The sequence below is a fragment of the Bufo gargarizans genome, chromosome 1 (assembly GCF_014858855.1).
Source record: "Bufo gargarizans isolate SCDJY-AF-19 chromosome 1, ASM1485885v1, whole genome shotgun sequence".
In the NCBI taxonomy this organism is placed as follows: Eukaryota; Metazoa; Chordata; class Amphibia; order Anura; family Bufonidae; genus Bufo; species Bufo gargarizans.
In genome coordinates, this window is record NC_058080.1 from 230,962,677 (window position 1) to 230,975,255 (window position 12,579).

Sequence of the window (12,579 nt, forward strand, 5' to 3'; positions counted from 1 at the left end):
ACCAGAAAATGTGTTTTTATAAATAATAGAAAGCAACTTATAAAAAAATAAGCATTACGAAACCAGACAAAATATAATACTTACGTTGTGAAAGCAGAATTCACTTTAGCTCCAAGGTAGTAAGAATACAGGATAAACATCCCAATCATGAATGCCAGGAACACCATAATAAAGAGGACCATGAACTTAAAGATGTCCTTCACAGTTCTCCCAAGTGATATTTGTAGAGGCCCAAAACTTTCATTGGCTGGTAGGATGTAGGCTATTCTTGAGAAGCTCAGAACAACAGCTATTGCATATAGGCCTTCCGATATAATCTGTGGATCAGACGGCAGCCATTTATCTCTGGCTGGAAGAAATCAAATACATGGTAAGTAACTACAATAAATAATACTGGAGACAAATCTGATCAGTGTCTTAAGGGATGGCTTTAAGAGCAACATCCAATTTCCCTCTTCCTAGTTTACATTCTGGAAATATATGAGATATCTCTTCAGTGAGCGCTGGATGTCTAGCAAAGGATGGAAGATTTATGATGTGCTTGTTTAAATTAAATCCCATCAAAGTAGACTTAGATGTATGATGGTCTTACCAACCGTGATCTACATTCTTCCACCAAGCAGTGTATTCATTCAGAAAACATTTATTACACACAAGAGCATTTCTAAAGGTCACCATACTATAGAGTTAGAATGAACCACTGCACTCCTAACCAGTATATAAACATACAGATCATCTTTATTTGTAGACGACCATTTACCAATTTTCTATATTTGTTTCCATGCCATTTCTTCCTTTATGATCGTATGTCAACAATGACTAGTTTCCTTCCCTTGAAATCATTTTCTATATTTATTATATATCAAATAAAAGACAAAAATTCCTTTCCCCAAATGTTTATTTACTCTGATGTCTTCACAGTCACTTGAGGGGAACCTGTAAAAAGCTAAACCACTGCCAGAATGAAGTTCTGACAGGCTTATTGCTACATAGTCCAATAAATCGAGATGGAGGCAGCATGTCCGGTACAAAATGTCCCTTTATTGGGAGCCGCTACAGTGAATACATGTGCAAGAGGTAGTTACGTTTCGGCTGACCCACAGCCTTTATCAAACACTGTGGGTCAGCCGAAACGTAACTATCTCTTGCACGTGTATTCACTGTAGCGGCTCCCAATAAAGGGACATTTTGTACCGGACATGCTGCCTCCATCTCGATTTATTGGACTATGTATACAGGAGCCCTGATGGATCTTGGACTCCAGGTGGGCTGTTGCATTCCGGATGACCACAAGTTCTGGTGAGTGCGACTCCACAACATTTTTTTCACACAGGCTTATTGCTACAAACAGCTGTATTTTACTCTAAAATGCTGCAGTGCATACAATAATAAAGAACTGATACTGTGCAGTATCCATATGTACATGATACGACAAAATACTGAGAATTACACCCAGTATACAGGACAAGTGTCCATATATACAGAATAAGAGCAGATACAGAGAATTACACCCAGTATATAGAACAAGAGAAGTGGTACTGTGCAGTGTCCATACTGCATATACAGAATAAGTGCAGATTCTGAGAACTACTCCCAGTATACATTACCAGAGAAGTGGTACTGTTCAGTGTCCATGTATGCAAAATAAGAGCCGATACTGAGAATTACAGCTAGCATACAGCACAACAGAAATTGGACTGTACAGTGTCTATATATTCTGAAAAAGTACAGAAACTGAGAAGTACACCCAGTATACAGGACAAGAAATGTGGTACTGTGTAGTGTCTATATATACAGAATATAAGGCAGACACTGAGAATTACACCCAGTATATAGGACAAGAAATGTGGTACTGTGCAGTGTCCATATATACAGAATAAAAGCAGACACTGAGAATTACACCCAGTATACAGGACAGAAGTGCTACTGTGCAGTGTCCATATAGAGAGAGAATAAAAGCAGACACTGAGAATTACACCCAATATACAGGACAAGAGAAGTGGTACTGGGCAGTGTCAATATATACAGAATAAATGCAGACACTGAGAATTACACCCAGTGCACAGGAGAAGAGAAGTGGTATTGCACAGTGTCTATATATACAGAATAAAGGCAGATAATGAGAATGATACCCAGTATACAGAAAAATAGAAGTGGTACTGTGCAGTGCCCATATATACAGAATAACAGCAGATAATGAGAATGACACCCACCATACAAGGCAAGAGAAGTGGTACTGTGCATTTTCCATATACGCAGACTATCAGCAGGTAGTGAGAATTACACCCAGCATACAGGGCTAGAGAAGTGGTACTGTGTACCATCCATATTTACAGGATAAGAGCCGATACTGAGAATTATACCCCACATACAGGACAAGAGAAATGGTACTGTTCAGTGTCCATATATACAGGATAAAAGCAAATACTGAGAATTAGACCTTGCGTAAAGGGCAAGAGAGTGCAGTGTCTATATATACAGAATAAGATCAGATAAAGTGAATTACACCCCCCCATAAGTATATACATATTTACAGAGCAGATACTGAGAATTATATCCCACATACAGAACAAGATAAGTGGTACTGTGTACTCTCCATCTACTAAGGTGGACTTAGACGCTCAGTCCCATTCTTCAGTTGCCACCGGCCCCATCTACTGTTAGAAGTTACAGTTACAGGGAAAGGACACACCACTGAGACACAGTATAAAGCAAACATGATTCTTATATAGGTAAATCATAAGAGACCCCAAATCCCAGTTGTCATTTAATATACAACTTGTTCAATTCTTGTGGTTATGATAGCAATTGTAACTGGATTGAAAACTGGCTGAAGGACCGTGTCCAGAGAGTTGTGGTTAATGATTCCTATTCTGAATGGTCCCAGGTTATCAGTGGTGTAGCCCAAGGTTCAGTGCTGGGTCCCCTATTATATAACTTATTTATTAGTGATATAGAGGATGGGATTAATAGCACAGTTTCTATTTTTGCAGGTGACACCAAGCTATGTAGTACTGTGCAGTCTATGGACGTTGTCCATAAACTACAAGCTGACTTGAACACTCGTTGTGTTTGGGAAAAGGTGATCTTTTTTTTTCTCCCTGGCTGTGACGCTCTCCGCTGTGATTGAACGGCGCTACAGCCATTGAGAAAAAGGGCAGTCTCTTCCACTCTGTACCGATGCTATTCATTAGCATACCAGACCGGAAGGAACAGGGGGCACAGCGGGGGAACGGAGCGCCAGACAGAAAAGCTAGTAAGTGATCTGACATGCCTGCACTATGCCCCACATAACCCCCTACTTATTTCATAATGTCTGGACCTACAAAAGGTCCAGACACCAAAATTCACATCCCCTCCCTTCCCTTGGTTGAACTTGATGGACTTATTTTTTTTCAATTGTATTAATCATGCAATACTGGGAGTTGTAGTTCCATAGCAACTGTTGTAGTTAATACTGTGAAATCTTTTTAAAGATTCTACACAATAAATAAATCTTACTATTTTTTTAAGCAAAATGAATACACAAAAGACTAGCAACAAATATGCATTTATGTGTTCCCAATATCAGTTATTCTGTATTCAAAGAAGCGATCAATGACACTTCTTTTCTTGGACAATAGATTTAGTGGTATTGACCTTGAAGTTTGTCTAACATCATTCATCTGCTCCTTGTATATTCAGAATTTCTGAAATGCATGAGGAGCAAACTTTTCAAATGTCCTTGGCAATCTTTAATTTATGTAGGCTTTTATTTTCCCTTGGTAAAGTATTTAAGTATTATAATTTATTTTATTGTTTTTCTATTAATAATTTATCCTTTTACACTATATTAATAATTATGGATGTTGGGCATGTTTTCATTTCACTAGGCAGAAGCTATTTTCTTTACTATTATTATAGCAGCATTATATTTCTTCCATTCTACAGGACTCCAGATGGCGACTAAAATGGCGACTTAGAATTGCAAAATGGCGACAAGACTATATAGTCTAGACCCTCTGCTGCTCTGCCGCTTTAAGAAGAACGGGATTTCATACAGCAGCCAGACGGCAATCCAATAACAGAGCTCCGCACAGTACAGAGCTCTGTTATTAGTGAGGAGACTGCTGATTGGTCATAGTATGATCCGTGGGCTGCCCTGCCATTGGCTGCTCCTCTCACCCCACCCCCATTCTCCCGCACTGAACACAGTAGCAGCTTGCTCTTCAGTCATGAAAACGGGGAGCCCACTCCATGCCGACTGCTCCACAGAACAGGTTAGCTTGACAAGTTTTTCAGCACAAACTTAACATTCCACAAACAGTCACCCCTGCGTTGCCGCTGCTAAAGGCTAGGGTCTTTACGACCCTGATAATACTCACTGGGCCACTGCTGGTGCTATGTGTGAGCTCCCTGCATGGGCTCACATAAATTATCTTAATAAGGGAAGAAAAGGGTTAAAAGGAGCCCCACGCTGGTCAAGACACTAAAAAGCCAGTGAACCATATATCTCTTTCAATAGTCCGTGATTAGTAGGAGGAGATAACCTCCCCTCCTGCTAAGCACGGACTATTGAAAGAGATATATGGTTTACTGGTTATTTAGTGTCTTGACCAGCGCAGGGCTCCTATTAAACCTTTACATACTTACATTAGTGAGTGGCGAGATGACTGATGATCACCTCGCCACTTGATAATGGCTGCCGCTGCCCAGTATCCCCCCGCCTACCAAACTCTCTCTGCGCGTCTCCTATTTTATGCTGAAGTGTGTGTGGGGGGGGGGGGGGGGGGTGTCTTCTGGTGTGAGCCCAATAAGTGCGATTGTGACCAGTTAGATCAGTTGGCGCATGTGCAGTGGTATGAGGGAGCACTCCGCCATTTGTACAGCCTACGATGCGGAGATGCCACCACACTGTGGAGGCTCAGGTGTGGCTGGCAGTGAAGGTGTTAAGGCTGCAGGGCTGCCGGTCGTTAAAGTAACGAGCCTGCTATAACAGGCTGATATAAGGGGCAGCTGCGCAGCTCACCTGCTCCTTGCAGGACTCTGATCATGCACCCTCCCTATCCGCCCTTCCCGAACTATGGGCCCACTTACTGGCTACAGCCCCCCTACTACAAACCCAAGGGGCCCTACTGGAAGCCTCCCAACAAGGGGGCCCCAGGGCCCATGAAGTCTGCCCTTCCCTTTGACTGCCTGGATAACTACCGGTGGGCTGTAGGCCTTGCTCAGCCAGCTGGGGCCAGAGTTGGTGCTGACTAGGCCGCTCTTACAAAAAAGAAGTAAGGGTTCAGGTGAACCCCAGAGTGGACGCGTCTGTTCAGTGTTCACTGGGGCCCCGTACGCTGAAGAGCCGTAAGGGATGGCCCCTACTGTGCCGTGCCACACCTGGGCAGCATGCCGGACTGAGTATTGTCACCCCCAGTCCGCTTTCCCTGCACCGTAGCAGTGTACCCAGACTGTCAGACGGGAGACTGTTCACACTGCCCCCTGCCCAGAGGAAAGAGGGGGAGCAGCTGGAGGAAGACTGGGAGAGCAATACTGGGACCAAGAGACCCACAATCCAGGTGAGACTGCCGGCAGAGGACAGGAATTTCACAACGGGGGTGAAAGGGTACCCTAAAAAAAACTTGTATTCCTGCTTAGTAATTGCTCTGAAGTTACTGGTCATCACCTGTCCCCACCTGTCTACTGGTGGTAGAGTGCCGCTAAGTGGTCAACCCTGCATCCACAACTTCTACATCAGACCTTTCCTAGAAGTACACGTATAACCTGCACTGATCCTGTATTATACTCCAGAGCTGCACTCACTATTCTGTTGGTGCAGTCACTGTGTACATACATTACTTATCCTGTACTGATCCTGAGTTACGTCCTGTATTATACTCCAGAGCTGCACTAACTATTCTGCTGGTGCAGTCACTGTGTACATATATTACTTATCCTGTACTGATCCTGAGTTACATCCACCCCAGCTGCAGATTGCATCGCTCCGCTCCTTATTCTTTGCAGTCTCCGGTCTGGCACAGTCCTGCAAAGTGCCAGAGTCTGCTAAAACAGCTCTAAGTACATTTTTTAAGGCTCCTACAAAACAAAGCAAATGTAAATTATTTCCTTAAAGGGGTTTTCCCATCTCAGACAATGGGGGCATATCGCTAGGATATGGCCATTGTCTGATAGGTGCGGGTCCCATCGCTGGGACCCACACCTATGTTGAGAACGGAGCACCAAAAGTAAAGGAGGGCACACTCTGCATGCGCAGCCGCCCTCCGTTCATTTCTATGGGGCCGCTGAAAATATCCAAGTGCTGGCTCGGCTATATCCGTCTGCCCCATAGAAATGAATGGGAGCATGCGTGGTGCGCTCCCATTCATTTCTAGGGGAGCAGCGCTTGGTGGTGGACGGACCCCTTGAAATCCAGGGTCCTCCAGCCACAGCACTCCCCGTTTCGTTCTCGTTGTTGGTGCGGGTCCCAGCGGTGAGATCCGCGCCTATCAGACAATGGGGGCATATCTTAGCAATATGCCCACATTGTATGTGATGGGAATAGAGCTAACATTGTTCACACATATTGTGTGTATAAGACTGTCCTAAAACTGCCTCCTTTGCATTCATCCCAGACCACCACCCAGTGCCACCAAGCCACCCACTGCTCCCTGCCACAACGACCAGATGTCCCTGTTCAATTCTTACTGCATTAAGTTTTACAGAATCTACTGCTCCAATCCCTATGTGACAGATGTGGTGCTTCGAGAAAGGTGGATTCAGTCTGAGAGAGAAATTTTAATTTAAAATGGTCAAATTGTCAGGAACAGTGAGGGGGTGTAATGAAGTACGGTGAGCCTCAAGATTAATGGCTGGGGTGTGAAGGAGGAACAGTGTTCTTGTATATTATAATATATTCTTTATCCATAGGGAGTATCTTTAAGTAGCTCATCTAGACCAATCTCTAACACACAGCAGGAAAGCCTGCCACTGCTTGCAAAGCCCTGGCGATTACCGCCTTTGGCAAAGAGAACGTATGGCTTATTTTGGTAGTAGCTATATTTTTATCCATAGTGGGCAGTATTATAGTAGTCACATTCTTGTACATAGGGGACAGCAGGAAAGCCCGCCACTGCTCACCTACGCAGACAGGAAGGACCGCTGCTGCACAACCAGGAAAGCCCGCCGCTGCTCACCTGCGCAGACAAGAAAGCCGCCAGTGCTCACCCACACAGACAGGGAAGCCCACCACTCCTCACTTGCAAGTTACAGTAAGGAAGAATCTGGTAAGACGCATTACCAGTAGATACTGATTCTTGTGTATTGTCTGGCTATTACCGCCTTTGGCAAAGAGAACGTATCGCTTATTTTGGTAGTAGTGATATTTTTATCCATAATGGGCAGTATTATAAGTAGTCACATTCTTGTACATAGGGGGCAGCAGGAAAGCCCGCTGCTGCTCACCTACGCAGACAGGAAAGACCGCCGCTGCTCACCTGCGCAGACAAGAAAGCCCGCCAGTGCTCACCCACACAGACAGGGAAGCCCACCACTCCTCACTTGCAAGTTACAGTAAGGAAGAATCTGGTAAGACGCATTACCAGTAGATACTGATTCTTGTGTATTGTCTGGCTATTACCGCCTTTGGCAAAGAGAACGTATCGCTTATTTTGGTAGTAGTGATATTTTTATCCATAATGGGCAGTATTATAAGTAGTCACATTCTTGTACATAGGGGGCAGCAGGAAAGCCCGCTGCTGCTCACCTACGCAGACAGGAAAGACCGCCGCTGCTCACCTGCGCAGACAAGAAAGCCCGCCAGTGCTCACCCACACAGACAGGGAAGCCCACCACTCCTCACTTGCAAGTTACAGTAAGGAAGAATCTGGTAAGACGCATTACCAGTAGATACTGATTCTTGTGTATTGTCTGGCTATTACCGCCTTTGGCAAAGAGAACGTATCGCTTATTTTGGTAGTAGTGATATTTTTATCCATAATGGGCAGTATTATAAGTAGTCACATTCTTGTACATAGGGGGCAGCAGGAAAGCCCGCTGCTGCTCACCTACGCAGACAGGAAAGACCGCCGCTGCTCACCTGCGCAGACAAGAAAGCCCGCCAGTGCTCACCCGCACAGACAGGAAAGTTCGCCACTCCTAACTTGCGAGTTACAGCAAGGAAGAATCTGATTAGCCGCATTACCAGTAGATACTGATTCTTGTGTATTATCTGTCTATTACCGCCTGTGGCAAAGAGAACGTATGGCCTATTTTGTAGTAGTGATATTTTTATCCATAGTGGGCAGTATTATAGTAGTCACATTCTTGCATATAGGGGGCAGCAGGAAAGTCTGCCGCTGCTCACCTACGCAGACAGGAAAGACCACCGTTGCTCACCTGCACTGACAAGAAAGCCCGCCAGTGTCCACCCGCACAGACAGGTAAGCCTGCCACTCCTCACTTGCGAGTTACAGCAAGGAAAAATCTGGTAAGCCGCATTACCAGTAGATACTGATTCTTGTGTATTGTCTGGCTATTAACGCCTGTGGCAAAGAGAAGGTATGGCTTATTTTGGTAGTAGTGATATTTTTATCCATAGTGGGCAGTATTATAGTAGTCACCTGTGCAGACAGGAAAGCCTGCCACTCACATGCGAGTTACAGCAAGGAAGAATCTGGTAAGCCGCATCACCACTGATTCTTGTGTATTGTCATTTAGGCAGATCAGGTAATTATACATCATTGTTATTCACAGGCTACAACACTTATCTTAGTATGGAAACACGTAAAATCACAGACTTTTTCAAAGATCAATCCTCCAGAGAGTCTTGTACCTCTTCACTAGATCATCAAAATTCAAGTGAAGCCCTTTCATTAGTCACAGACAACAGTTCATCTGATCAACCATCAGATCAAACAGCCAGTAGTGGGACAAAAGGTTCTGCCAACAGAGCTGAGCGAAATTTTAAAAGTTTATGGCTTTAGGAATTTGCTTGGCTTAGATATAATAAAGAGAAAGAAATGATGTACTGTGAGTTTTGTTCTAAGCCTGGCCCAGATATTGCTGGCAAAACAGATTTTTATCAAAGGAACGCATAATTTCAAGAAAGAAACTATAAAAAAACACAGAGAGAGTCAGAAGCATAGAAATGCTCGTGACAGTATCATAGCCAGGTATGCCCCAACAGAGACACCTTTAGCCCATTCTGTATCTAGAGCCTGTGAAAAAATGGCCGAAGAAGATTTCACAGAAATGAAGCTTAAATCTAATGCAGCCTACATGATTGTACGTGAAGAGCTACCATTTACAAAGTTTGCCTCTCAAATCTTGCTTATGAAAAAAACCCGGAATGGATATATCCAAAACGCATGATAACGACACTGCATGCGCTGAGTTCATTGGTTGCATTGCGGATGAATTAGGGGCCCAAACAGTAAATAAAGCTAGCAAGGCCATTTACATTTCAGTCATAACAGACTGTGGAACAGATGTAACAGGAAGAGAAAATGTGATTGTGTACTTAAGGAACATTTTGTCTGGTATACCAGTAAACAGTCTTGTTGAATTAGCTGAGCTTCAGCATCGTCATGCGCAGGGATTATTTAAAGCAATAACATATATACTTACTAGTGCAGACCAAAGTAAGCCAAATTGGTGGCAAGATCAGCTCAGTGCTTTTGGTGCAGATGGAGCTAGTGTTAATATGGGTGCGACAGGTGGTGTAGGTGCACTGATAAGAAAAATATATACTCTCATGTCACTGCTTACCACACAGGCTGGAACTGGCCATGTTGAGCACACAAAAGTGTCCTCCTATCATTCAAAAAGTATATGACCTGTTGCATCTTGTTTGGAAGACTTATAATTTTAGTTCCAAAAGTCAAAGGGAGTTGAGAGCAATTGGCACAGAGTTAGGCTATAAAATCCGCTGTCCTGGGGCAGTGAAGACCCAGTGTTGGCTACCTCATATTTTTCGTGCACTCTCAGTCTTCATCTCCTTGGATCATGAAACAGGACAGTACACTGCTGTACATTATCACATGGAACACCTTGCTGCCTCGTCCAAAAACAGTGATATAGAAGAGCTAAGCACATTGTACAGCAAATGGAGAACATAGGGCCAGATTTATCATGACTCTGACAGCTCACTCCACTTTCACATATGGCTAAAGTTTTAGCCAAGTCAGATTTATGATCGGCCCTTTAAGACTGTAGTAAATGTGGTTTGACGGTAGCAGTTTATCCGTCAGTAAGCAGCTTTACAAAAGTCGCACGTTTTTACAAAAAAGTTGCATGTTCTATTAAAAAGTCTCATAGGATAAGCATGGTCCTCACTGGAGTGGAATTGCGCATTTTTTTGTGACTTTTTTTGTGATTTTTTAAATAGTCCCAATAGTAAATCTGTCTAGAGATTCATTTACATAAGAAAACACGCCCCACTTTCAGAAAACTGGCGAGCATAGTGCAGAGCAGAAAAAAGTCGCAAATTTGTGTGCAGTTTTAGCATATGCAGAGTTTTTTGAGACTTTTTCACTCCATTATTCTGACTTGAGCTAATGATAAATCTGGCCCATAGTGTTTGTTGGATTCTGTCACTTTCTCCATGACCTCTTTGGAGAAATCTCAAAGTTAAGCCTTAGTCTTCAGAAAAATTCTCTAATATTACCACAAGCTATCGCTGCTATTAAAAGTTGTATTATGACAATAGAAAGCATTAAAGAAAAGCCACTGAGAAATGGGAAACTGCAGAATTTTTTCCTGCAAATAGCTGGTAAAGAAATGCATACCCAGACAACGGTTGCTAAAAGGCGGGATAAAACCACAAGTTTTACATGCATTCAGTTTCAAAATATTCAACTGAAAGAAAGCCATTCCAGTTTTATGGATATCCTTAAAGAACATAAAAAAAAAAAAAAGCAGTAGCGGTAACAATTACAGAACTGGAAAAAAGATTTGGAATGATGATAGGGAAAGACCAGGAGGGTCAGAAATTATCCGATGTTTCTCTTGTCACGATTCTTGGCCTGAAGACTTCATCACGTATGGAGAAGAGGAAATTGACATGCTAATACAGTGGTATAAGCCCATCTTGTTAGAGATTCACTGTGATTTGGAGGCAATCCACAGTGAGTGGAGATTGTTAAAATTCTTAATTAAAGGCCAATTTGCAGACATGTCTTACAGCAATTTGTGGGAGGTAATCCTGACGAAAGAGCCTTACTCCACCGACTACAAAAATGTTTTACATTTGGTGAACATTATGCTTATATTTCCTATATCAGCTGCACAGTGTGAACGAGGCTTTTTTGGGCAAAACAGAATAAAATCACAAGTACGCAATTCATATTTCTATACTGGAGGCTTTAATCCGAATTAGCTCAGAAGGCCCTTCACTTGAGCTGTTTGATCCCGAGCCCTGTGTGAGATGCTGGTTTGGAGCCAAGAGGAAGAGGAGGCCTCATTATTCTGGATGGCCAAGTGACACTGACTCAGAATCGGAGCAATAAGTTGTCTATTAAAGGACAGTAAATAGTTTTAAAGTTTTTGTTGGCTGTAAGAAGAACGAATCCAAAAGAATATATGGGCAACTGCACAAGGTAAGACAAGTCTTTTATTTTTTATTATAATTATATGTATTTTACATTCGGCGACAAAAAAATTAATTTGGCTCCTAAATTTTTCAGATTAGGAGCCAATAGCTCCTTGAGATTTTTTTTTGGTCTGGAGCACTGTTCTATAGTCCCATATACTGAACAATTCTGTGTACTAGGGAATATATGTATCATATGGAGTCCAGTGGGACATGACACTTTTCTGTTATATTCATATATCAGGGGTAGGCAACCACCAGCACTCCCAACATGCTCGCTCCATTCATTTCTATAGGAGTTCTGACAAAAGCCAAGCAAGTGCGCATGCTGGGAGTCATAGTTTTACCACAGCTTGAGTGCCAGAGGTTGCTGATCCTTGTCATACAGTATGCTTTAGATTCTACCGTATAAAAGCTGAGGCATACAGAGGTTCAGAAGAGCCCCATAGAAGTACTGCATTTAGGTATATACATTAAGTGCCATATTACGACTCCAGACAACTATATTATACACCTATAATATGTCTTTCTAGAAAGCTATTCAGACTCTTTTTAAAATAATGTAAAGGAGTTGTCCCAAGAAAAGGTATTACTATACAATGAATAGGGCATTTAAAATGAAATAGAATTGTAATAAAAATAAGGTATACATTATATTTTCCACTTTGGTCCACTTTCTCCTGCATTCAGTGGTGGACCAGATGTGCTCTGTAACGTCCCTGATCCTTTCATCCTCTCAGTGCTGGCATACTGTAGTGATCTCATAGACCACCTTTCATGAATTTGTCCCTACTTGTAAATTTTTAGTAGGAGAATTGCTAAAACTATGTTTAAGTAACAATTTTCTATAAGGCGTTCTCTCCCCAAGGGGAGATAGTACCCCCTAAATCCTATGCAGGAGAGGAATGAGTTATAAAGAGCTGAGCACTCCTGAGAGATACAGATGCTTGATGGTCACATGTGACAAGCTGCTGCCCGTCATACAGTAGGGCCAAATTGGATGGTCATAAGATGGTACAATAGCT

At 42.8% G+C, this 12,579-nt stretch overlaps 1 protein-coding gene across 2 annotated transcripts in view; it reads right to left on the bottom strand.

The window, feature by feature from the left end:
- TRPC3 (transient receptor potential cation channel subfamily C member 3) overlaps positions 1-12,579 on the bottom strand; it is a 390,327-nt gene that overhangs the window by 61,790 nt on the left and 315,958 nt on the right. For both annotated transcript variants that reach the window (XM_044302077.1, XM_044302086.1), the window contains exon 7: positions 85-349. In XM_044302077.1, coding sequence (XP_044158012.1) covers positions 85-349 — 265 coding nt within the window. The remainder of the gene's footprint in view (positions 1-84; positions 350-12,579) is intronic.